This window comes from Mus caroli, unplaced genomic scaffold (genome assembly GCF_978045245.1).
Source record: "Mus caroli unplaced genomic scaffold, Mus_caroli_1 scaffold_7, whole genome shotgun sequence".
Taxonomy (NCBI): domain Eukaryota; kingdom Metazoa; phylum Chordata; class Mammalia; order Rodentia; family Muridae; genus Mus; species Mus caroli.
In genome coordinates this window covers 32,752,687-32,779,497 of record NW_028227262.1, presented here as the reverse complement: position 1 = coordinate 32,779,497, position 26,811 = coordinate 32,752,687, and the positions used below count along the sequence as shown (strand labels likewise).

The window sequence follows — 26,811 nt, the reverse complement described above, 5'->3', positions numbered from 1 at the left end:
GCTATGAGATGTGTCATTTTGGTGGGCTCCCAATCACTAGGGGCCTTCTTTGCTGTGCAGAATGAGTCTAGATGTCCTCAGACATGCAGGACAAGTGTCAGTAGCGTTGACTGCTTGACTGCTCTGTTTCTCCCTGAAATGGTAGCATATGTAGCTCTGCACCCCACTCAGCACAGAGGCCTGCACGTGGCAGGTGTTCTGGGGAGAGCTGTTAGCAGACTGACCTAGTTTTACTCTTAAGTTTATGTCTGAGTACCTGCATATCTGTGTGCCACGTGTGTGCAGTACTTGAGGAGGCCAGAAGAGGGCAACAGATCCCCAGGAACTGGAGTTAAGATAGATACTGGGAATCAAACCCAGGTCTTCAGAGAGCAGCAGTGCTCTTGAACACTGAGCTGTCTCTCCGGCCCCCATTAAAGATTTTTGTAATGAGAGTGTGTCACTTTAATTGTCAGGAGCATTAAATAAATAAATGATGGCTTTTAATTTCTCTGCCTTTCACCTTACTTAACAACCTTTTGCTAGAGTCTCTTTCCCTCCGTTGACAGTTAGGATTAAGTGCAGAGAGCTTGTCAAGAAAATTGCCATCTACAAAAATCGATTAGCTATCCAGCTGCCAGAGAAGATCCTCATCTACGAGCTGTACTCTGAAGACTCGACAGACATGCACTACCGGGTAAAGGAGAAAATTGTCAAGAAGTTTGAGTGCAACCTGCTGGTGGTGTGTGCTGACCACATCATCCTGTGCCAGGTGGGTAGCTCATCCCTCCTCCCCCAGGGCAGGGCTCTACCTCAGGGAAAGAAGATGGTCACGACTCAGTGGCCAGTCCTTGGCATCTAGCTGAATCTTGTCTTTAGAGAGATGAGGTCTGCGGCTGGGATGACTGTGGACATGTGGAGCATGTGGCTACGCTGGCATTAGGTGTGTTGTAAAGTGTCTCACACTGCAGCTTTGTTTGGAGATAGTTGCTCAGGCTGGCCTCAAGCTCACGACCCCCAGCCCAGTTCACCTCCTGAGCCGAGGTGAAGGTGTGTGCCACACCTGTCACTCATCTAGGGTACATTTTCATAAGTGCAGGATTTACCTCCTAAGAGAATTCTTTTCTTCTTTCTTTCTTTCTTCCTTTCTTCTTTTCTTCTTCCTTTCTTCCTTTCTTTCTTCCTTCTTTCTCTTGAGGCACTAGGAATGAACCCAGGCCCTTGCCTACAATAGGACAGTCCTCTGCAGTGGAACCATATCTCCAAGCTTCTCTCTCCACCACCTTTTTTAAGACTAGGTTTTATGAAGTTTACCAGGCTGTCCTTGAACTCATTCTGTAGCCCAGGCAAGCCTTGAACTTGCAATGCTCCTGCCCCAGCCTCCAGAGGACTTGGAACTATAGATCTGTACCACCAAAAAAAAAAAAAAAGTCTCTAAGGCAGTGGTTCTCAACTTTCCTAATGCTGTGACCCTCTGAGACCATTTCTCATGTTGTGGTAACCTCCAACCATAAAATTATTTTTATGCTACTTCATAACTGTAGTTTTACTACTGTGAATATCTGGTATATGCAGGATATGCATACCAAAGGGGTTATGACCCACACATTGAGAACCACTACTCTAAGAGGGGTTTGGTTTGGTTTGGTTTTTCAAAAGAAAAGTTTTCCCCCGGTCATAGATCTCTAAAAGTCCCTAGGTCAGTGCCACAGGAGTTTCGGAAAGACTACTGTGGGTGCACCTGATCTTTCTCAGGCCTGCTAGAAAAGATAAAAAGGAAGAAATTGTTTAGGAGCCATTCTAGTGTAAAACTAGTATCAAAACCTGTGTGAGGGTCCCAAGCCTCTTGCCACTTAGGGCTACCACAATAGAGAAGAGTTGTGGAGGGTTGGTGATGGCAGGGTCGGGGAAGAGCCAGGGTTAGATCACCACTGCTGGTGTAGGATGGTTCCCCCAGGAGGGCTGCAAGCTCTCTTTCTCTGACCCGCCACGCTGAGCTTGGGATGTCTCCTAGGAAAAACGGCTACAGTGCCTGTCCTTCAGTGGAGTGAAGGAAAGGGAATGGCAGATGGAGTCTCTCATCCGCTACATCAAGGTGATCGGTGGCCCTGCTGGAAGAGAAGGTCTGTTGGTAGGCCTGAAAAATGGCCAGGTGAGTCTTCCTGCGCTACCATCGAGCTTTCTGTCCGGGCAGGCATGGGTTTCCTGTCTGGGATGATGTACGATGGGTTGTAGACAGCCTGGAGTTTGCTTTCATAAAGACAGCTCCAGGCCAAAAGGCTGTGGCTCTAGACTCATAGCATGCTCACCCCTGGCAGAGTGGGTGCCATGGCTTTCAAGCTGCACGTAGCAGGGATCAGTGTGCTTAAGGTCAGCCCGAAGGTGGGATTTGTTGGAGACACAGCTTTAGTGGATTGCTGGAGAGGCAGGCGGAGACTGTGCACGAGGTCAGAGCCTTATTAGACAGTGCCTGGATTAATCAGTGTTCCTGTCTGGGGCCTAGATAGTGCTAGTCCTTAGGGTGTTACTAGAACCAAAAAGAACACTGGACAAATCGATTAGGAAATCTAGGCTACAAAAAGTTGAACAGATTCTCTGTGTGTTCATCTACATTCTTTGCTTAAAATAAGAAAGTTCTATGTGGGCTACATAGAAATTTGAAAGTGAAAATATAACTGCATTAGCCTGAGAGCCAAGCTGTGTGGCAGATGGCTGTGGCTGAAGCTTGTCAGGTCTTTGCTGGGGACGGAAGTTGTGGAGCATGAGATCAGTAGGAGCTGACAAGCAGCGGCACCCCAGTGCGGGATAGTCTGCAGCTTCCTCAGTCAGCTGTCAGGTCTCATGGGAGGCTGAGAGTGTGACTTTGGGGTCAGGTTAACCTGGGACCATATTCCTTCTCACGAGCTGTATGGCCCTAGGCAGATAGATGAGTTCGCCTCTCTGAGACTCAAGTTGTCCAAATAAGGACAATACTGTTTCTTCCCAGGACTGTCAGAAGCAGGGATGTCAGTGAATGGCAGCTGTCACCATCAGCACCGTCATTATTACTTTATACCAGCTGTCTCCCCTGTGTTTACAGTAGCCCTTCCTGTGTTAGTGTATGACTCCTCTACTCTGCAGTTTAAGCAGTATCATTAAAAATGTCTCCAGTTCACACAGACATTAGTCAGTTTGGCATGTCTCAGGCCTGTTGTTGCTTCAGTGACCTCCTATGAACCATGCTTTTGGACTCTTAAGGATGGTACCCCCCCCCCCCTTTATTTAATGAGTCTTTTCTCTGCACACAGCTTCTGGAGGAGTTAGTGGGTGTTGTTCTTGTAGAACACATGGGATGCCAAGAGTCTGGCAGTGGTCCAGGGTCTGGTTGCCATGGTAACTCACACTTGTTTCTCTGAAATTTCGCCAGATCCTGAAGATCTTTGTGGACAATCTTTTTGCTATTGTCCTGCTGAAGCAGGCCACAGCCGTGCGCTGCCTGGACATGAGTGCCTCCCGGAACAAGCTGGCTGTGGTGGATGAGAATGACACGTGCCTGGTGTACGACATCCACACGAAGGAGCTGCTATTCCAGGTGGGGTCCTGGCTGGAGACACAGTCCTCAGAACAGGGAGCCGCCTTGAGCTTCCCAGTTGTGCAAGGAGGCACCCAGCCCTGTCTGGGAGGAACAACAAGGGCTTGGGAGCCAGCACAGGAGTAGATTCTGAAAAGTCCCAGGGACAGGGTAGCTGGGCCAGCCTCTTGCTCTGGTTTCCTTCTCAGGAAGATGGGCCAGTAACCTCAGTTTCACGTAGCCATAGCAGTACTTGAGTGGACAGTGACAAGTCTGATGGCCATGTAATGTGTGGTGCTGACTTTTTTGATGAAGTCTGTGAGTCCCTTACCCAGGACTGCTAGTTGCTACCAGTGGCCTAAGGCTACACATGTAGAAGCTCACCTAAGCTTACTCCACAGAACACTACAGCACAAGAGCTGCATGGATCACTGGGAGTGGGCATTGTTTCCACAGTCTTTGGTCCTGTGGCTGAAAGAAGTGTGTCACTGAGCAGTCCAAAGACTGTGTCCATCACCTGGATGGCTTTCTGCCACACTAGGGCTGTTCTTGGCCTGTTTGGGGCATTGTGAGAGGTCAGAGCTAATTTATGTGAAGTGAGGACCCCCTGAGACTGGAGCCTCTGTTCTCTGGCTTCTCCTGCTCGGTTTCCCAACATCATAAATAGACATGGATCCTCTTCCAAGGCCCTCCTTGTCCTTGGCAATAGATCCAGCAGGGTAGAAGTGTCTGGCTTTCCTCAGTCAGTTGGACAGGGCTACCTGGCTACCAGTAGCCCAAAATGACTTCAGTTATTATCATATCATGGCACAGAGGAAGCAGAGGGTTTAGGGGAAAGAACCTGCATTCACAGGCCCCTGTGAGTCTCAATCTGACTAACATGAAACTACCTTTTCCTTCCTTCCTTCCTTCCTTCCTTCCTTCCTTCCTTCCCTCCTCTTCCTTTTCTTCCTCCTCCTCCTCCTTTTTTTTTTTTTCTTTTGAGACAGGATCTTCCCATAGCTCAGGCTAGCCTCCAGGTGAGGATGAACTTTCCATAGCTCAGGCTAGCCTCCAGGTGAGGAGGATCTTTAGGCTGCTCCCTTCTCTCCACTTCCTAAGTGCTGGGGCTAGAGAAGTTATATCATGCTGAGATCAAACCCAGGGCCTGCTGCATGCTAACTAAACCACAGTCCTTCCCCATGCTAACATGAAGCTAGAAGTTACATTCTCATAGACTTGCCCAGGAACAGCCCAGGAGCAAACAAGATGCTACTGTGTGCTCGGTGCTAGGCATAACTAGCCCTAAATGGTGCCCTTCTCCCCAGCCTCAACACTGCACTGCCTGGACCTGGAGCTGGTTAGAAGCCCCTCGGTGTGTCCTGTGTGGAGAGAGGTGGCCCTTACTGCAACTTCTCTGGAGAAGTAGCCAAGGTGGCTCTCAGGACTTACCAGGAGACACAACCTTCCTAGTCTGTCATCCACTGTGTTTGCCCCTTCACATGGGACGTACCAATATTCCTCATTAAAACATAGTCTCTGCTGAGGGTAAAAGACTCAGGGCAGGGAGGACTGAGTCGCTGTTGGTCCCAGGCCTCTAGAGTTGAGCAGAATCCCGGTGGAGAGGGTACCTCCTAGTGTCACTGTGGTTTTAGTGTAAGAGTTATACATGCAGAGACAATGTGTTATTTTCTAATTTTGAAAAGAACTCCCCATTCTTTTGCTTATTATAAAAAACAATGGAAGTTCATGACCAAAGAAACCAGACTAGCAACCAGAAAAAAAAAAAAAAGAAAAGAAAATAGAAATTCGCCGGGCGTGGTGGCACACGCCTTTAATCCCAGCACTCGGGAGGCAGAGGCAGGCGGATTTCTGAGTTCGAGGCCAGCCTGGTCTACAAAGTGAGTGCCAGGACAGCCAGGGCTACAGAGAAACCCTGTCTCGAAAAACCAAATAATAATAATAATAATAATAATAATAATAATAAAAAGAAAATAGAAATTCTTCTTAGTTCTGTTCATCCCAAAGCAGTCACTGGTGATCTTCAGGGCGAGCCCTTTGAGCCTCCTTCCTAGGTAGGTAGCAATGTATGGAAGTGTGTTCACATACACATACACTCTTGCTGGGAAAGGAACCCAGCCTCTTACCACAGAGCAGCACCTCGCCTGCTTCCTTTAACAGAAATGGGATCCTACCACGCTCCATTTCCACATGCTGTGGAGTGATTAAAATATGGAGGGGATAATTTATTTTGAAAATAGCACATATCTAAAAATTCTATCACTCTACCAGTACATAGAGGAGTTTGGCTTGTCCCTTCTTTTCTGACCCCCTTCCCTCTTTCTCTTCATCCTGCTGTCTGTACTTGAGGGCCACCTAGGCTTTAAGAACAGGTCGGGGTGAAAAGTGCGAGTGTTATCAGAGCCTCACAGGCCTTTATCCCTCAGGAACCGAATGCCAACAGCGTGGCCTGGAACACACAGTGTGAGGACATGCTCTGCTTCTCTGGAGGAGGCTACCTCAACATCAAGGCCAGCACCTTCCCAGTGCACCAGCAGAAGCTGCAGGGCTTTGTGGTTGGCTACAACGGCTCCAAGATCTTCTGCCTTCATGTCTTCTCTATGTCTGCCGTGGAGGTGCCACAGGTAATCCTGTGCCTGCCACTCCTCTGCAGCTCCAGGGCACACAAAACAGAATGGTCAGACCCTCAGACTGGCACTAGGAGCAGCAAGGAGGAGGAGGAGGGAAGTATGGAGTCTGTGGTATGGACTTGGGTGTTTGTGTGCAGCCATGTGTTTCTGGAGAAGAAGATCGGCCCCATTGTCTTAGTTAGGGTTTCTGTTGCTGTGATGAAAAACCATGAGCAAAAAAGCCAGCTGGGAGGAGAGGCTTTATTCAGTTTATAGTTCCACATTGTAGTCCATCACTGAAGGAAGTCACGACAGGAACTCAAACCAGGCAGGAACCTGGAGGCAGAAGCTGATGTCAAGGCTGTGGAAGGCTGCTTCTTATAGGCTAGCTCCCCATGGCTTGCTCAGCCTGATTTCTTACAGAACCCAGGACACCAGCCTAGCACTGGCCCCACCCACAATGGGCTATGCCCTTCCCCATCAATTATTAAGTAAGAAAATGCTCTCCAGGTTGGCCTCAGCCTGATTTTATAGAGGCATCTTTTTCAATGGAGGTTCCTCCTCTTAGGTGACTATAGTTTTGTGTCAAGTTGACATAAGCCTAGGCAGCACAGCCCTCTTTTCTTTCTGATCCCCTTGCATTGTGTTAGCAGTGTGCAGTACTGTGTTAGTGGCAAGCCCACAGAGCATCAGTGTGTGAGTGGGAACGCTGTTGGACAGGAGAACAGGTAGAGTGGGCACTGACTGAGGGATGGGACCCAGAGATGGCACATGGGGTCCTGCATAGTCTCCTGAAGAGAGGGGAGACCAGCTAGAAACCACAGGAGACAGATGGGAAAAACAGACAGGAGAACTCAGACAGCACCCCTGCTAGTTATAGCTGCCTGCTTGTCCGTAAAGTGAGAGACATTCTCACCAAGGCAAACACTAAGGAGAAACTTGAACCACAGCATCCTATCTTCAAGAGAATATTTTATTGTTTTAAATGTGTGTGTGCATATATGCATATGTGTGGTGCACATGAGAACAGAAGAGAGCTGGAGTCACAGGGGTTGTGATCCACCTCACATGGGTGCTGAGAGAGAACAGAAGAGAGCTGGAGTCACAGGGGTTGTGATCCACCTCACATGGCTGCTGAGAGAGAACAGAAGAGAGCTGGAGTCACAGGGGTTGTGATCCACCTCACATGGGTGCTGAGAGTGTGATATGGGTCCTCTCTTAGCCACAGAACCATCCCTCCAGACCCCAGCATGTTATTGTACTGACTGTACTGACTATGGACCAAAACAAAAGCAAGAGAATGGAGCTTTTAATCACTTTGTGCCATCATCTGTTGTTTGTGTGAGCACTTATGACCAAAGGTTGCAGGACAACTTTTGGCATTGTTTCTCCCGTTGCTGGTTCTGAAGGTTGGACTCAGGTTGTCACACTTGTGCAGCAAAGTACTTTTACCTTTTCAGCCATCTTGCCAGCTCCTGTGCCATCTTTTAACATGACATTTAGCTATTCCAGGCTCATCCCCTTGACGAATTATTGACGAGCAATCTGACCTAGCAGTGTGGTTGACACCTATCTATAATCTCAGCACTTTGAGGAAGGGGCAAGAGGATTTCAAGTTTAAAGGCAGCCTAGGACACATCACAGTACTTTTTCTTAAAACAAAAAACAAAACAAACCCCACTAACAACAAAGACAATTGCCCAAACCAAGCACCCCACTTACTAATCTGGCATTTTGCTCAGCAGTCAGTCTACTGGAAACGCTGTGCCGTGTCAGTGAATACACTTACCAGGATGTTCAAACAGGAAGACAATTGTAGGCTCACATCTGTGCGTGAGAAGGGACAAGTGATTCCTTATGTATGTTGCTCAATTCCCCTTAGGTAGTAATGTGTAAGACTGTAATGCAGTTTGTTCCTTTGTTCCACCGTGCAGTCTGGAGTACCTTCCTGCTGCAAGCCCCCATGCCCTCCCTGCTGTGTACCCAGCTTTGTTTGTAATGAATGCAGCTCTTCTATCACATGATAGTCCGTAGCTTACTCCACCAGCACCTACATTTATATTACTTACAGCCTTTTTGTTTTTCTTTGTGTGTTTTGGAAACAGGGTCTCAGTATTGGCCCAGGCTGCCCTGGAACTCTGTGTGAACCAGGCTGGTCTCAATATCACAGCAGTCTCCCCTGTCTGCCTCAGAGTGCTGGTATTAAAAGTGTGAGTCACCAGACCTGGCTGCCCATAGCTTTTTACTCTTGCAAATAGTGGATATCTTCCTTGTGTATGTCCTGACATAGTACAAGTTCCAAGAACTGAAATTGCTGGGCCAGAGGCCTTGCCCATAGAAAGATGTTCATATGTTCTAGATTGCCTTTCATCTAGAATGCTGTTAGTCTGCCTGCCTACATACACCTGGCCTGCAGACTCTGTCTTTTTCCTCAGAGCCATGGAAACCCTTGCTACTTGTTGCTGCAGGGCTTTTCTGCAGCAGTGTCCACATCAGCTCCTGCTCCTTACTGAGTATTCAAGCAATGGCAGTGAAGTCTGATGGGAATGAACAGTGGGAAAAGAGAGTGTGAGAGATGGGAACAGGGCGACGTGTGGTGGCAGCTGAGGACAGCCTGCCTATGTGACTCTCCGTGCTGTCCTTATCTGCTCCGCAGTAGCATCCTAAACCCAAGCACCACATCTGCTAGGAGCCCACTCTTCCTCATCTGTGCCAAACAGGCTTTGCTTATTAAAAGGGTTTCTCCCTAGACTGCCATCCTAACCTCAAAAATAAATGCAGTTGCTGCTCCCTGCTTCTAGCCAACCAAGAGGAGCCAGAGGGTCTGCTGGGGCTCCTTCTGCCAGAGCCCCAAGAGTCAGTAGCCAAAGTCTCTGTTGGTTGCAGCAGCCTTCCTGCTGATGCAGCAGGCCAGAGCTGCCAAACATTGGGAAAGGCGATCTGGAGACAAAGGCTGTTTATCTATCGCCTTGCCTCTAGTCTTCTTGTGGCTTGGGCCTCCAGACCAGGCAAAAAGCCCCATTTTTGCCCTTGGGATTTTTGGTTTCCTTTCGAAATTTGTATCATCTTGTGCAAGAACTGGAGTGTCCGAGCTGCCAAGTAGAGCAGTAAACCTGAGTTGTGCTCCATGATGTCATGCTTGGAATACAGCAGCCAGATAAGGGTTTGCTCGGAGGGGACTGGTTCATTAGTAAGTTTTTCAAATCCTCATTCAGGTTGTGCCTCTCTGCTGTACAATCAGCTGATCTTGTGCGACATTTTACTGTTCCCTTGTCACGGGGGAAGTTGGTTGTCACAGGAAGTTCTGCAGTTTGGAGCCCTGGTTTTGGATTCTGGTTCTGTAACCTGATCCAACTGCATCCTGAACACCGTATCTTCCTCTTTGAGGCCTCATTTCTTTTCTGTGCAATAGGATCATTGGTTTTTGGTTTGGTTTTGTTTTGCCATGTTGCTCACACTAGTCTTGAACTCCAGGGCTGAAGTGATCCTCCCCGGAGCAGCCGAGACTCCAGGCTTTGCCACTGTGAAATGGGGTTAATTACACCCGTTTTCAGGTTTTGCCTGCCCCAATTCCTGTTATTATTCCTCCTTATTACAGACAGTCGTGAAATATCAAAAGCCACAAAACAGAGCTAAAGTGGACCAGAGGAGTCTAGAGAAGAGAGCTCATTGTGAGGGCAGAGTAGGTGGGATTTGGGAAAGCTTAAGGAGATGAGGAAGCCTGTGTCCAGGAAGATGAGTACTTTGCCCTTTTCAGAGTGCCACTTCAACCCACAGAAGCCTGGCCTGGGCAGAGTCTCTGAACAGAAGGCACCTAGATAGGATGTGGCTGAGCCAGACCCAGGTGCTAGCTCAGCTGCTCCTAGTCTTGTGGCCCGCTGCCTCCCTACATAAGAGGGGAAGTGTATGGTGTGTTACCGCAGGAAAACAAGCCCCTGGGAATAGCTGTGCCTTGCTGTCAGAGGTAGATCAGCTTGAAAGGAAAAAGGTTTCTTTTAATTCTGAAGCGGGGCAAAAGGACCGGAAATGTCAAAGATAAACGCCCCGAATGGAGAAAACAGCACTTCCGGTTTCACATTTGAGAACCATTAGCACAGGGGTACTGGCTGATTGATCTTTACTGCCCAGGAATCCAGCAGGGAGACAAGGGTCCCTGAAGCGTATTGACTGGCCTCAAATCAAGACAGAGCCTTTATTGCTACAGATGCCAGGCCCAGCTCAGCTCTAGCCTGATGTGTATGCATGTGTTCTCGCACGCGCACACACACACACATGACAAGAAGGAACACAGGACCAAGGATAGCAGGTCACCTGTTGCTTTAACCTCAGGTTCTTAGTTTGATAGGTCTGTGTCCTCCGACAAGTCAGCTCTGCTCCAGGAGTCTCCCTCTCCTGGGGTGTTATCAAAGGTAATAACACTTCCTTACACAGGACTCTTTGGACAACTGCAACAGTCTTTATAGTCTTAAAGAAGTCACTAGGGAATACTTGTAGATATTCTCAGCTAGGCAGCTTGATCTTTAGCACCAGAGACTGGTCCTCAGAGTTTTCTGGGCTGTCTGGAGCAAACTCCATATCTGTGCCCTTTTCAGACATAGCCTTTGAGAAGAGGCCATCCCAGATCTCTCCCTTCTGGTCAGTGAACTTGTTCCTCTGGCCTGGTGGAAGAACTGCTGGGAGTGACTAGAGCCCTGCTGCTGCCACAGGCTGAGCAGGGCTTCACCCCAGAGACCCACATGGAGTACAGCACAAGCTTTATCTACACAGAGGCCAAGGACAGCTGAGACTCCTTCTCTTGGGGCATGAGGAGAGCTTCCAGGAGGGGCCTGTTAAGAGAGCTTTAAAAAGCTAAGTAGGCATTTTCCATGAGGGGTGGGAGAGTGGGCAAGGCAAATCCTTCCCATAGAAGATGATAGATTAGGGCTATGTAGACCTAGGAAAGAGGAAGGCAAATGACAGCCAAAAGTGTGTGAAGAGAGCTCAGCAGGTGGGGTAGCAGAAAAGAAGGTACCCAGGTGGCCAGGGCGAGGCTGCAAAGATGCTGATTGATGGCAGAAGCTTGAGGTAGGTGTTTCTGGTGATGTCACTGTGAACATCTGGTTGTAATCTGACTCGTTGGCTACTCTGAACTATTCTCTTTCTCCCTGAAACCCTGCAGTCTGCTCCAATGTACCAGTACCTCGATAGGAAGATGTTCAAAGAAGCATACCAGATCGCTTGCTTGGGAGTGACAGACGCTGATTGGCGTGAACTGGCCATGGAAGCTCTAGAAGGACTAGAGTTTGAGACGGCAAGGAAGGTATGCACTTAGTAGTGTGAGCCAGAATTTGGTCCTTGAAAGGGTCCCTTGAGGCAGAAGCTGCCAGTAACACCAAAGGGGCAAAAAGTGACTCTAATGGGCTCTGAAGTCTCCTCAGCCACCCCTTTCACAGTGGTGGTAACTACCCTCCCGGGGTTGTTTTTCTGGAGGGCTCTGGCAGACAAGGACCTGTTCTCAGGAAGCTGGGAAGATCTAAGCAGATAATGCCAGTAAAACATCTGGTTGATTCTGGCTGCCAGTCTTGGTAGTAATCATTTATGTAAAGAACCTAGATAAAGCCTGCTCATGGCAGCCATTTATTAATGAGGTAGCTCAGGCTGGGTTAAGCACCAGCCATTTCTCACACAACCATTGTTCTTAGCACTGGCTTAGTGCAGAGGAGATGGTCAGGCTCTCTGATTCCCACAACAGTGTGGCAGTGTCCCCATACCCTCTTGGCATGATTCACAGTGCTACTTCTAGTTTAGCCAAAAAAGCTAAGGAAATGGTCAAAAACATTTAACCTTTCCTAGACTTATGAGTGCCCATCTGATAAATCAAGGGAGAAGAGGGAATGGCTTCCAGCCTCTCCTGTCCTCTTTCCCTGCTTTCTCTCCCATAGCCAAGTGGAGAGTCTCCTCTTGCCCAGGCTACTGATACTGAAGTACCTGCAGACATGTGGTACCTGCCTCTTGTTAAACAGAGCACACTTCAGAGCTGGGGTTTTCCCCAGCCTGTTCTCTCAGCCTGACTTCTCTATCCCTGCTTCTAAAATGCATAGTGCTCTTCCTCTATTCTGTACTCACTTTGAGGCCTCCCCAGGCCTGGTAAAGGAGTTTGGAGTAGCTGTGCAAATGCCAACCATATCACACAGAGTTGGAGGTGTCGCTGCTCAGTGGTAGAGCACTGGCTAGCATGCACAAGACCCTGTCTCAATACACAGTGCATGAAGAAAAGTCAAGCTACCCAATAATTACCTTCATATTTTTAGAGCAGATAAGCATTGGGAAGTATTAGACTAGGGCTTTAGGAATTCAGGAGGCGGGGGGGGGGGGGGAGTTCCTTCTCCTGCCCCACCTAGAAATGCAAGCCTGTAAGGAATACCAATAGGTTTTCAGGGTGTCTTCGGTCTATAGCTAGAAATAAAGTTACATTCTCTAGTCAGTTACCCTTCACACCTAGAGCCTAAGAGCCAGCTCGTGTTATTACTGCCCTGCTATAGAGTACGCGGCCAGATAAAGGGAACAGGAGCTGGGATATAACCTTCTCTTCATTTCACACCCCACCTTGTATCCCAGAACACTCGGGAATAGACACGGTCATATCAGATCGCTGGGTTCTTTGTTAGAATGGTATTTCTTTAGTCATTTTACTTGACAAATGAAAATTATGTGTATATTTCTTGTGGGTAGCATGATATTTTGAAAAGTCGTAGAGCTTTGAACATAGATAGATCTTGACTGATGTTTTGTTTTAATCCTGAATCCTTGGCTTTTCTCTCCCCTGGGTGTCAGTCAGTTTTTCAGGACTCAGACTTGTGGAAGGAGGGGCCTGGCCTAGAAGGGTGCTCCCACTAGATGGCACAGGAGAGCTGCTTAGCTGCCAGCTCATCTGTTCCCTGCTCCCCACTTCCCTCTGTGGAAGTTACTCACAGTCTTGTGACTGACCACTCCGAATAGCACCCTGACTCTGCGGTATATCAAGGCTGAAGGATGTTAGTGACAGACTTATCAAATTCAGAAATCCAGTGCTCAGAACCAGACAGGCCCTTGAAGAGGTGTCACTTGCTTGCCTGACCACAAAGAAGGCTGCTGGATCCCATCCATAGGAAGGAAATAACTCAAGGTCCTGTTGGGCTAAGACCGGAGTCTTTTTTTCCTACTCTGCCCATTACCAGGGACCTGCATCCGTACATGGTTTAAAAAACACAAATCAGTTCGAGGCCAGCCTGGTCTACAAAGTGAGTGCCAGGACAGCCAGGGCTACACAGAGAAACTCTGTCTCGAAAAACCAAAAAACAAACAAACAAACAAAAACCCACAAATCAGGAAGGCAGATTTTACTTTTGTCCACACTGCCTGACTGACCCTTTACCAGTTCCTCGAGGATAGCCAAGTACTGGGTACTGTGCAATGTGCTTGTCACCCCAGCTCTTCAGCAGAAGTTCAAGGTCAGCCTAGGTAACATAGTCAGTCCCTGTTTCAGAAAGAAAGCCACTTGCCAGGCCTCTCCTGGGCAGTGCTTGCCTAATCCTGCCGTCTGCCACTACTCATGCTCAGACAGGAAGAGTCCTCCCTAGGGAATCTGCCTCGTACTTGTGCGGTTGGCTCAGGGAGATTTAGCTCTCTGTTTAATCTGCCAAACTTCTCATTTCCACTGTGAACCCATGAACTAGGGAAGGGGACAGAGGCCAAGTGAAATTCCTGTGCCCCCGGCCTTTGAATAGATCCTGGCCCTGTAGAGTAGAAAGATGAAATCACCCCGTGGCCATCTGTGAGGCAGCCGGAAACGGGATGACATGATCATTTTCCCCCATTCTTCTAGCATAGAGGGTGCCTAGCAGTGGCCAAGGGCTGTTGTGCATCCTAAACCATGATGGCTCAGAAGCTGCTGCTTTGGGCATGGACAACACAGAAAGCACAGCTGGGTATAGATGTTGCCATCAGAGCACACAGAGGTTCAGTTCCCCTCAGTCCCTCGTGGTACCCGAGAGCAGCAAAAGGCATTTCACTGGCACCAGTCTGCCGGACCCTCACAACCTTCTAGAAATCCATGCATCAGAGGTCTCACCCCTACTGGAGTCCAAGCAGGGGATGCACATTCAGGATTAACGTGCAAGTCTACTTTCTAGAGACCAGGAGATTATTCCCTACCGTCCTCCTTCAGAACTGCTCTTTCCCAAGCCTTTTCCTCCTCTCCCTGTGTGCCCTGTGAGTGAGCAGAGCTGTCTACTGCTTCCCATCCAAATCACAGGGAGAAGCGTGCAGGCTCTTGTCTCTGTGTCTTGCCTACTCTGCAGATGCCATTGACTGGAATCAGCCCAGCTTGCCTTTCCGTTATGAGCAGTGTCTGGCAAGGGGTTCCACTGTAGACTATAGGATCATAGTTCTGTTTTACCTAATCCCAAAATGATTGATGCTCCCAGGACTTCTTTACAGTTCTTTGTAAGGACTAATCCTTGAGATGAAGGCAGGATGAGCCTCTCTGGGTGGCACACCTCCCAAGCACACGATGATGAATCGAGCTTCCCTCCTCTGCTTGCTGGCTCTCTTTCTAGAGCTTGGTGTATCCCACCCCCATCAGCCTGTGGAGAACAAGAAGGCAGCTGACTCTATTCTTATTCCTTTCCCATAGGCCTTCACCAGAGTCCAGGACCTTCGATACCTAGAACTGATCAGCAGTATTGAGGTAACTGATGAAAGCATTTTCTGTCACAGGATGCAATGGCCTGTAATACTGAGGACATGAGGACGAAGGCCCTGTAGTCTGTTCTGGGGATAGAGTGGCCCATAGTGGCAACACCTGATTAACCACTTGGTAGTTGAATAAGGCAGAAGGTTTGGGTCTCTCTAAGCTCTGGTTCCTTGTCCTAAGACGGGATCTATACGCTAGGCAATGGTGATACTCACCTTTCATTCTAGCACTCAGGAGGCAGAGGCAGGTGGATCTCTGAGTTCAAGACCAGCCTGGTCTACAGAGTGAGTTCCAGGACAACCAGGCTACACGGGATCTATACGCTAGGCAGTGGTGATACTCACCTTTCATTCTAGCACTCAGGAGGCAGAGGCAGGTGGATCTCTGAGTTCAAGACCAGCCTGGTCTACAGAGTGAGTTCCAGGACAACCAGGCTACACAGAGAAACCTTGTTACAAAAATCTAAGATGGGGGTCTATCCTGTGGTACTGCTGTAAGACAGTCAGACTCTTAGAACCTGGTATACCCCTCTGGAATGAGTAGCTGTTGCCATCCTCCTGGCAGTGAATAAAGCATTTCCCAAATGTTCCCAGCATGGCCTACTAAAGCATCCTCCTGCCCAGAAGGCCTGCGGTAGGCTAAAGAATCTGGTCTGACTGCACCATTTATGGGTGATGGAAGACACTATTTTTAATTTCTGTGTATCTCAGTGCTGTCTGACTGTCTGTAAAAAAGGCATACATATTTCTTTCTCCCGAACAGATTTATTGTGAGGCTAAGGGAATGTGAGACACATTGGAGCTCCCAGATGGAAGCAGTGAAGAAATTGCAAATGTCTTGCCCCTCTAACTCAGTTCAGCAGAGTAAACGCTTATCGTGGGCCTCAGCCCTGTGTGGGGTGGGGGAGGAGAGGGGGCAGTAAGCGGAGCTGAGCTAGGGTAGACTACAATATGGTAGCTGTTGTTCATTGAGTCTGTTCATATGCAACCAAAGTATGAGCGACACATACAAGGTCCTTAGTGTGGTGAGCCAGGTGGTGGTGTCAGCCCTGTTCAGTGGGAGAGAAAGGAGAGGCAAGAGCGGATAGGCTGCATCCTCATGTTCAAAACCCCAGGGGAACTCAGACGCTTCCCTTGCTCTCCCTAAGCTTTGGCACGGTTGCCCTGTGAGCCCTCTCTGTCCCTTCTCCCCACACAGGTGGGCAAGGGCTGCTTGGGTGTCCTTGTCTCATGCTGCTGGCTCTCAGGGACGATGCTCACCAGGGCTTGGTGTTAGCCATTGGGATCTTCTTCAGAGCCAAAAAACATCACCTTTCCCTGCACAGAAGTAACTGGCCAGAGAGGACGCTGACTTTTATCATTTTTCATGTCTTAGTTCAGAAGGTCCACTTTTGCTTAGGATCTGTGAGCTGAGAATTGTGCTTAAGGAACTATCTCTGAGGACAAGCAGAGAACACTCAATTGATGTCTTGTGGCTGTCCTGAGGCCTCAGCTTCTGGATTCTGGGGAGCCAGCATTAACCAGGGAGCTGTGTGCCTCAGTGGGTTCCTGTTGCATACCTGGGATGATAGCATCCTGGTGGCAGAATAATCCTTCCATATTGACAGTCCTTTACAAACATGCGCTTCTATGGCCCACATTCCCCACAACTGACATCTATCTCACTACAAAAGTTCAGTTCACTCACAAGTTTTAGATGTCAGCTTATTTGGTTGATTAGTCTGCACTATGTGAAGGTTTAAAAATGATTTCTGTCACTGGTGAGGCATGTTGTCTCCAGCTGCGGAAACTTGTACCAGCTTGTCGAGAAGTTTGATTCCATGTCTCATCCTCCTCCAGTGTGATGTACTTGATAGAAAACAAGCAAACGGCAACTGCTGGGGCTGAGGGGCTGAGTGCTGGCAAGTGTTTACAAATACTGGAGCTTTAGACTAACACAGGAGGAAGGTGTGGGGGTGCTTCAGTGTGCATGCGCTTGCATGTACACATGTATGTGCACACAAGGTGTGTGTTAGGAACTCTGCGTCACACGTTATCATGGGTTATGAAGAGTGAGCTTTGTGTGACCTTGACTGTACCTGTTGTGCATCTTACCTTCCTTCTCTACAACACTGGTGGTGCTGGGGTCACAAAGCAGTGGAATTCTCCTGTATGAAGTAGACATTAGCACACACAGTGTCTTAGTTAGAGTTTTTATTGCTGTGATAAAATACCCTAACCAAAAGCAACTTGGAAAAAGAAAGGGTTTACTTCAGCTTAAATTTCCACATCACAACCCATCAATGAAGAAAGTCGGGGCAGGAATCTGGAGCTAGGAGCTGGAACAAGGACTGTGAAGGAGAGCTACTCGCTGGCTTGCTCCTTAGGCTTGGGTAGCTTGCTTTCTTATAGCACTCAGGAGTATCAGCCTGGGTTAGCACCACCCACAGTGAGCTGGACCTCCCCACATCAATCAAGAGAGCATGCCACAGGCTTACCCACAGGCCATTCTAGTGGGGTCATTTTCTCAGCTTGTGTCAAGTTGACATAAAACCAGCCAGCGCACAGAATATCTCCACAACTCTTAGAAACAGGAACATAGTCAGATTTGTGATTCTGTTTTATGGCTTCCATCTTGGTTGAAAATCCCTGACTTAGTCCTTGCTTGTTATCACTGTGGGTCATAGCTCTGCCACCCAGGTATCTGGACCTTTTGGAGATATTGAGAATGCAGGGGCTGTCCCCAACTCTGAGAGTGCACAATCCAGTGATTGCCTTGGGCAAGCACACAGGAAAACAGTCCTGTGGAATTTCCACTGAGCAAACAAAGGTTTGCCTCTTGTTTGATCTTCAGTGGTCTGAAAAAAGAACATGTCTGCTTTTGTTGTTGAGCATTCCCAATGGAGACATAGGTGAGAGACATAGCAGCACAGGAGCCAAGTGTAGGCTCCAGTAGGAAGACTCGAAATAGCAGCAGCTAGCCTTTGTAAAGGCTGCTTCCTGCCATGACTGTAGAGGCCATTTCCTGTGCTTCTAATTTTTCCAGGAGAGGAAGAAGAGGGGAGAGACCAACAATGACCTGTTTCTGGCAGATGTGTTTTCCTACCAGGGGAAGTTCCATGAAGCCGCCAAACTGTACAAGAGGAGCGGGCATGAGAGCCTCGCTCTCGACATGTATACTGACCTCTGCATGTTTGAGTACGCCAAGGTAATGTGCCCAACCTGCCACTAGCCGTCAACACTCTGACCTGCAGTGGCTTAATGACACAGACAGAAAATAGGGATGAGTCTGGGTGGTGGTGGTGCACACCTTTAATCCCAGCCTCAGGAGGCAGAGGCAGGTGGATCTCTGTGAGTGTGAGGCCCACCCAGTCTACAGAGTGAGTTCCAGGATAGCTAGGAATACACAAGAAACCCTGTTTGTTTGTTTGTTTGTTTGTTTTTGTTGTTTTGTTTTGTTTTTTTCGAGACAGGGTTTCTCTGTATAGCCCTGGCTGTCCTGGCACTCACTCTGTAGACCAGGCTGGCCTGGAACTCAGAAATCCGCCTGCCTCTGCCTCCCAAGTGCTGGGATTAAAGGCGTGTGCCACCACGCCCGGCAAGAAACCCTGTTTTTAAAACCCAAAAGTAAATAATAAACTAGTTAATAAAATAAAACGGGGATGACCTAGGAAAAGGGTGGGCAGATTAATAAACGGGCCCTAAAGCTGGATGTTAGAGTGACGGCACATTTGGAGTACCTGTCAGCAACAGCTGTGTGGACTTTGAGCATGCCAGCCTGATGCTGTCACCTGGTACTGAGGGCTTAGGGAAGTCTCCACAGATTCTCTCAGACCTGGGTCAGAAGCCACCAAGGTTTAGTATCCTAAGTGATAAGCTGATCCTACAAGGCAGTGCTGTGAGTCACTGAAGCCAGCACTCCCTCGAGAGCCTGCTCTGTGCAGCTTGAGTGCAGAGAGCCTTACTGAGCCTGGCAGGAGGAGAGCCTCACTTATGATGGGTTATTCAGGAAGGTCCCCTTTGTGCATCTGAAAGGTGGCCCCTAGGTTCTCTAGACTTTTGAAGGAGCTTCCTAGACACATGAGCCCTACTAAAGAGCCAGAGTTCTCCAGGTGTCAACAGCTTAGCCTCCAACAATGCTGAAAGCCTAGGTGTGAAACAGTGAGGTTTTTCCTTCCACAAAGGGGCTTGGAAGCCCTCAGAATCCTGTGGAGTCCTCAAGTCCTAGCCACAGCCAATCAGTGGCTGTTACTGCTAATCACCTAGCTCACAAGTCCCAAGTAGGACAGCTTCCCCATTCTTATCTGTGCCTAACCACAGTTAGTCTCTTCCTACCCATCTGTTAGATCCTGTGACTCCTTCATAGAAGGATGAACCCCTGGGCTGCTCCTGGCCCCTCCCCTTCACACCTCAGATCTGGGCTCCAGGCTTCCGAAGCCTCTTCCTCTTCCGCGCTCCCACCCAAACACATCCAGCACTCCATGAGATGTTCTTCCCACTGAGAGGAACAGATCCTAGGGGGAGAATTTGGGCACCACAGCCCCCAGCCCTGGTTGCTCTTTGAGACGAAGCCCTCAGAGCTGCTGGTGGGCCACTGTGGTGTGGTGCAGCCGAAATGCTGCCGGACATCCAGAGTGAAGTATGATTGTGGAACCCACAGTTCACCAGCGTGTGAAGACTAACAGAGCATAGCAGAGCTATAGTTCAGAACAATGCATAAAACCCCAACATGCCATGCTGTAGGGAGGAGTAGCCAGGCATGATGGTGCATGCCTTCAGTCTCAGCACGCAGGAGGCAGAGGCAGGCAGATCTCTGTGAGTTCAAGGACAGCCTAGTCTACAGAGTGAGTTCCAGGACAGCCAGGGGCACATAGACCCTGTCAAATAAAATAAAACAAAATAAAATATGAAAAAAGAAAGATGAGGAGTGTGACTGAATTAAATCCACATCCAAGGATGTGCCTTCCTTTGTAGTAGAACAGGTACTCTGGGCTCAATTCCAGTGCTTCATGCATTGCACACTTGTGCGCGCATACACATACATATACACACACACAGGCACACACACATGCACACACGCACATACTAGGGAAGTGGAGGGCCAGGCATGACTCCAGGGTGGATGCATTTAGACCTCTCTCTGGCCACCCCCATCCCTTGGCTCCTTTCATTGTTCACCTGCACTTCCTGAACCCATGGCCTCCTACCCAGCAGTGCGGCCTGCTCATACACTCCATCTGGTGTGGCTCTCCATGAAGGTAAATACGCTGGGCTTGTTTTGATTTTAATTTTTGATCACAATTCCCAGCATGTTGGTTCCAACTCAAGCCTGCACGCACTCACACACACACACACACACACACACACACACACACACACACATCCCACCTTGGCTTGGTAGTCTGCATTTGGGAAATGTGTGCACACATACACATTATGTTGGGGGTGGGAGATACAGTGCTTATTAACATGGCATGTTTTTGTTTACTTGAAATTGCTTCCCAAGATTCAATCTGGTTTTTGGAAAATTTTTAAATTACATTCCCACGTACAAATAAATTGTATGTTTTCCGGACAAGTGACATGTTTATGTGGTGATAAGGGGATTATAATGCTCTTAACTCTTGCATAGTGCGTCCTTATCAGGAGCTCCGAGCATGAGAACCCTGTTCAGGCTCATTCATCACTCAGCACAGCCTCTTCTGTCCACTCCAGGACAGAGTCTTTGCTGTGGCCCCCAGATAACGTGTAAATTGGCTTTATAAACCAAAACGCCTTTGAAACCCCACTTGGTTGAGCTCTGAAGGAACTGTTCAGACTCAGCTTGAGTTAAGCCACAGCCTCTCCATTGGCTGCTGGGATGGAGGAGGTGTGCCTCCTGTCCCAGTGAGCTGTGTGCCCACATGGTCCACGTGGGGAGGTGCCTCCCATTGTGGCCCCTAGCCTTTGGCCTTTTCCCTTTGTTATCTCACTGAGCACTCATTCGTCCCTTTGAAGGACAGTTCTGTGCTTTTATCATGCCTGTCTTTGTTGCTAACCTCATGCAGCTAGCTGAGCGGGGAAAGCTCTGTGTGCATGAAGAGTTGATGTCATCATAACTGCCAAGAGGGAAGTGTGTTTGTAATAGCCCAAGCTAGGTGTCCTCCATGGCTGCTCCAGCCTCTTCTCTCTCTGCCCCAAGGGGAGGCAGAGGACAGCTGTAGGTGACCCTATCCTTATTTGTTCTGTAACAGGTAAAAGATGCCCTTCCTCCCCTTCCTAAATCATTTGGTTTTCTTAGACCAACCTAATATATGGTTTTAGGGGCTACATAATTACCCTGAAAGCGAACGGAAAAAGAAATGAGCTAATTGTTCAAGTGGGTTTCTGCATGCATTGACTGCACTTTCCTGACAAATGAGTGTTAATCTCAAGGAAAGGAGTGCTTTTTTTATACTTAGTGAGGTTGACACAGAGCACTCTCTGTAGGGTATGTTCTCCTAAGACAAACCACTTCTCACAATGCAGATCTGCGCTTTATCTCTCAGTTCCCCATTTTGAAAAACCCCACCTTGAAAAGTGTCAGCACTGAGGCAGCTTCAACAGTGGCAGCTCTGTCCTGAAAGGAGGTAACATTCTGAGGCTGTTTCTGGTGCACTTTGGTGGGAACTTAGGCAGCTGGTCGTGACCTGAGCAACAACCCTGGCACTGGGGTAAAAGGACTGGCCCTGCCCAGTCTCTGAGTCCCCAGAAAGGACTATTTCCTTCACCTGTGGCTCCTGTCATGGTCATAGTCCTACTTCTGCAAGATCTGATGTCATTCAGTTAAGAATGAACCACTGGGCAGCACTGGGAGGTAGAGGCAGGCAGATCTCTCTGAGTTCCAGGCCAGCTAGAGCAACACAGTGAGACCCTACTTCAAAAAAAAAAAAAAAAAAAAAAAAAGAGGGGGTGGGGATGAGCAAAGGAGTGTTTTGTCAGCTCTGTCATAGATATATCTTAGGGGCAAAGCCAACAGAATAAGCCGAGTTCAGGCCACAGAACATCTGAGAAAAAGAGATGAGAAAAGCACTTCAGTGTGGCAGCAAAGGAAGGCACAAGGGACCAACCGCAGAACTCTGCATCACTGTGTGTGCTTCAGTTTAAACCATGTGCGCAGCACCAGTCTGGGGCATCTGGTGTCATCTCAGTGTGACTAGTGATTATAGGATTAGTATTTGTAATTTCCCAGCCAGTCATGTTTCTACCCAACTGTGTGGAGGGCACAAACTAACCACTCCCAGCCCCCTCCCCGCAGAGTCAGTGAGGTGGTTAGAACAAGTGTGAAGGGAAGGAGACAGGGAGGGCACAGTCCTTGACATGTCCCTGTGCCCTAGAAGCACACTCCCTTCCTGGACACCTGGGACTAACCCACACACAGTCATCACACAGAGCCGGGCTCTCCTGCATCCTGCTCCTTTGCACAGCCAAGTGAAGCCCTCCCTCCTCTACTTGCTGGAGCTGACGTAATGCTGGCACAGGAAGTCCTAATCCGGAATGGTTTTGTTTGTTGTGCTTCCTCAGGATTTCCTTGGGTCTGGAGACCCTAAAGAGACGAAGATGCTCATCACCAAGCAGGCCGACTGGGCCAGAAACATCAATGAGCCCAAAGCTGCAGTGGAGATGTACATCTCAGCAGGGGAGCACGCCAAGGCCATAGAGATCAGCGGCAGCCATGGCTGGGTGGACATGTAGGTTCAGCTCTAGCTGTGGCAGCCATGGCTGGGTGGACATGTAGGTCCAGCCCTTGCCTGGCAACACTCGGCAATGTGGTAACTCTTGAGTTTTTGACTAACAAGAGAAGAATGCTTTCTCTCAATATCTGCACCAAACATGAAAATGACTAGGTTCTCTGGGAGATGAAGAACTTGAACAAGGTATAGCACTGCCTTTGAGGAGTATGAGAAGGGGGTCGTAGGGACCTAGGGAACACACATAGGTGCCCCTCAGGTGCTGTGTTGACCGTACAGGCCTCAGATTATCCCTTGCGCCTCCAGCTCAGTATCTATATTCATCTGGCAAATGAGGAAATCAAGCCTCAAGGGACTAATGTGTCCTCAAGGACCAAGCATCTGGAGAGCTGTAAGCCTTAGGCTGGCAGGGGTGGTTTCAGAGCCCCTAACACAGCGTGAGGGTACCAAGGGAGCACAAGAAGAGCCCTCAGGGGTACCAGCTCTCTGGGCGGAACCATGGCATCTTCTCTTGAGTCCTTCTGTGAAGTGGCTTTGCTGAACCTTCAGGTAGAGACAAGTAGAAGGGGAAAGCGCATAGGCAGGAGACACAGTAGGCCAGCAGGGATAGTGATGACTTGCGGTCGTTCCCAAGGGAGCATAGAGGAGCTGGAACAGAGAGGGAGCTAGATACAAAAGAATGGAGGAGGGGGCAGGCCACATGATGGTTCCATCTTAGGACTTAGCACCCATCCTGCAGGTGAGTCTGATCAAGGGGCACCTGAGGAGAGGGAGCTTATAAAGGCTACTGGTTGTTTCGGAGGCGACAGTGTGGTCCTCAGATACTAGCTCGTGACATAGTCAGGCCCTAGAGAAGAGGAGAGGCAGGAGTGTGGGCCCCTCAACAAGGGACCTGAGTGGCTACCCTGCCCCCAACTTTCCCTTGTATAGGAATCATATCAGAAAGACACAGGCTTAGATCTTAGATTGTGCCCCAAGAATTCTCTTCAAAAAGGGGGTGATGCTAAGGGAGCCAGGCAGGCTCATGGTCTCTACCTTTCCCACTAGTTTTTCATGTCAGTTTCATTTGCAAGTGCTATGTATTGAGTTCCCCTGGGGACACTTAACAAGTTCAAGAAAGAGACATTAAGTCTGTTCTGTCCCTCTTGTGGCAGTTACAGGTACCTCTCCCCTAGGAATGTCGGTTTGGTGGGTAGGGCTCTTAGGCTCTGGAGGGCTGCCTGTGCTACCTTCCCCTAAAAACATGTCCTTTTTCTGCTAAGCAGTGTTATTTTTAGGTGCCATTATTATTCTAAGCGCAGACTGACAGGCCTTCCTGAGCCGCCTGTCTGAGATTCGGATCTGTTACAGCCTCTTCTGTTCTCACATAAAGCAGGCTGGGTAGAGTCCTCACCCTGCGAGGGCTGCTTTACCCCAAATCCTGGGCTGGCTAGACCCACATTGAATCCAGCCATGTACTAGCGAGCAGTAGGAAGGTGATCACTATTGGGAAGTGACTGGACCTTGGGGATGTTCCCTGGAGTGAGGACACTGCCAGGATTTCTGGCCCAGGACAGGCCTCACATTTGTCACTTCTTCCAGTGTGTCAGTTGCTGAGGCAGCCTCATGCCCCAGCCTCTACTTTCCTGTGGGAATTCCTGACAGTGCTGGAACAAGCACCCCGGCCCTTCCTGCTGTGGGGTCTTGGACCACCCTTACATAGATTCAAACTCAAGTCATCTCATTGTTTGGGATGGTGGGAGGGTGAGAAAGATGATACGGAGTCTCATGAATCCACCTCAGTGTCTGGAGTGGACCCCAGGACTTCCTGATAGCTTTATTCCTGGGGTCAGGGATGTGCGGCATGGGCAGTGTCCCCAGTTGCAGTCACTCTTGGCTCTGCCATTGCTTTTAGATGGTGCGTCCATTCTTTCCATATCTGCCTGTGGAGCCCTTCCCAAGGGCCATAGCATATTAGCATTGGACAGAGCAGAATGAACTGGCACAGAGCCTGCCCTTGAGGGTACCAGAGGCCTCACAGCCGTCCTCCCCACCTCTTCAGGTTGATAGACATTGCTCGGAAGCTGGACAAGGCTGAACGGGAGCCCCTGCTCATGTGTGCTTGCTACTTTAAGAAGCTGGACAGTCCTGGCTATGCTGCTGAAACCTACCTGAAGATCGGGGACCTGAAGTCTCTGGTGCAGCTGTATGTGGACACCAAGCGCTGGGATGAGGTGAGAGAGAGCACACTTGCTGGGCAGGTGGGGGTTAAGATGGAGAGAAGCTGTCCACATGATGGAGGTCATTGCCTCAAAGTCTCTGAGCCAGAATATCCTAGGGGGCCTTTTCCACCAAACTTTTTTCACTCATTCATTCATTCATTCATTCATTCATTCAGAAAAACTGATACAGGGTGCCAGCTCTAGGCCAGCCCCACGACAGGCACTAGGGATGTGTCAGCATGACAGCCCCAGCACCTGCTGCTGGTCTGAGCTGCCTCTGCCCAGCACCACAGCCTCAGGCTCACCTCTGAAGAAGGGGCAACCAGTCTGGCATTAAAAGCCTGTGTGGCATTTTGGCAGAAAATACCAACCGTATTTTTCAGATACAAGCTACCAGAGCTATTTCTAGGGCAGCTGCTCCCTGCCTCTGTCCTCTTCCCAGTCTTGACTGCTATGTGAGAGGACCAGAGAGAAGAATCAGCCAGGCAAATCAGAGAGACAGCTGTCCTGGGGCCAAGGCTGGCTAGGCAGCTAGGGCAGAGCCCCTCTGTGCCTGGGTCTGTGCCTGTGCCCATGCCTGTGCCTTGGAGAGAGTGTCACCTGAAGAGAATTAGTGCCATCCACCCGCCATGACAGTCTTCTTACAGAGCTATAGCAAGGCACTACCTAAGTATAAGCAGCCTGGCTCCTGTCTGCCCTCCTGGTGGCTCCACTTCCTGAGGTGACAGGTCACTGACAAGAAAAACAGGCTAGGTTGGAAGCAGTAAGGGCTCCTCAAGGCGCAGGTTATCCAGCTGTGGCAGTTAGCATGTCTTAGACCCTCCCATGCCCTGTCTGCCGCTCTCCTGGCTAGGCAGGTGGGCTGCGGCTTTAATGAAGCAGTCACTGAGTCCCATGCGACATTGTCCTCAGTCCTCTCTGACAGCTAGTGATGATGCTGCTGTCAATCCTGTTTCCTTAGGTGTTGCCTACAATTAAAAGAAATCTGTTTGCCACGCTACAGGAGCCCACGCAAACCCTCAAAATAAAATGTTTCCGATTTTGTGCTGCTTCTGTGGTCCAGAAACAGACTGTGTTGTTATTGAATCCAGTCGGTTGCATATTGCCGTTAATTGCCTTTTGTTTTCAAAGAGCTGGTTTGTTTTTGTGTTGCTGGGGGTGGTTGGAGGGGGAGACGCTCTCCCCCTCTGAGTTGTCAGGCTGGCAAAATATGACATCCCTAACAGATTCAGCCAAGTGCCACATTGTCAGGGGTGGCAGGGGGCCGCTTCATTAAGACTGCCTCTTCCTCCTCCTAGGCCTTTGCATTAGGTGAGAAGCACCCGGAGTTCAAGGATGACGTCTACGTGCCCTACGCGCAGTGGCTGGCGGAGAATGACCGCTTTGAGGAAGCCCAGAAAGGTAGGCCACACAGCACACTGTGAAAGGGCTGGGGAGGCTACTGAGGCATGGTATAGAGGCCACCTGGCCCCTTCCTTCCTCAGCAGGTCCCAGGACAAGTACCTTCATCCTGGCTCATGATGTGTGTCCTGGTGAAAGACTTTAGGACAAGGACAGGAACATTGAGGCCATGCCCCCTGGGGCCATTGCATGACCTGTTCAGGACCCCAGACAGCCCTTGCTCTTTAGCAGGTCCCTGTTAACCTTGCAAAGCACCTGCATCTGTGCCTTCCCTTTGATCTTCGGGATGCTCTCTGGCATGGACACCACGGTTATTTACATTTGCCAGTGAGGAAACTGATGTTGAAGGAGATAAAGGAGTTTGCCTGGAGTCCTCTGGCTGGGAAGCTGCAGAGATGTTACTTGAGCCAAGGTATACATTGTCAGGACAAAGTGAGAGGGCAGCCCTTGCTGTCTAGCAGAGTCTCACCTTCATTTTCCTCTACTGAGAAAGCAATGGGCTTTGTTTCTGACTCAGGCAAGCCAAGCAGCCTCTCTGCCCCTTGGTGTTTCTGTTGGTGAAATGAGCCGTACACAGGGTGTGACGGCATCTGAAATAGAAGCCAAGGCAAGTATGGCACATTAACTGACAACGTTCATCATCAGTTAGCGATGTGACCGCCTTCGTTGTG

At 49.3% G+C, this 26,811-nt stretch overlaps 1 protein-coding gene across 4 annotated transcripts in view; it reads left to right on the top strand.

Moving 5' to 3' along the window:
• Window positions 1-26,811, top strand: part of Ift122 (intraflagellar transport 122) — a 68,674-nt gene that overhangs the window by 31,658 nt on the left and 10,205 nt on the right. For all 4 annotated transcript variants that reach the window (XM_021164720.3, XM_021164719.3, XM_021164718.3 and 1 more), the window contains 10 exons: window positions 549-751; window positions 1,994-2,131; window positions 3,386-3,550; window positions 5,956-6,153; window positions 11,297-11,437; window positions 14,792-14,845; window positions 17,876-18,037; window positions 22,372-22,538; window positions 24,580-24,751; window positions 26,038-26,140. In XM_021164720.3, coding sequence (XP_021020379.1) covers window positions 549-751; window positions 1,994-2,131; window positions 3,386-3,550; window positions 5,956-6,153; window positions 11,297-11,437; window positions 14,792-14,845; window positions 17,876-18,037; window positions 22,372-22,538; window positions 24,580-24,751; window positions 26,038-26,140 — 1,503 coding nt within the window. The remainder of the gene's footprint in view (window positions 1-548; window positions 752-1,993; window positions 2,132-3,385; window positions 3,551-5,955; window positions 6,154-11,296; window positions 11,438-14,791; window positions 14,846-17,875; window positions 18,038-22,371; window positions 22,539-24,579; window positions 24,752-26,037; window positions 26,141-26,811) is intronic.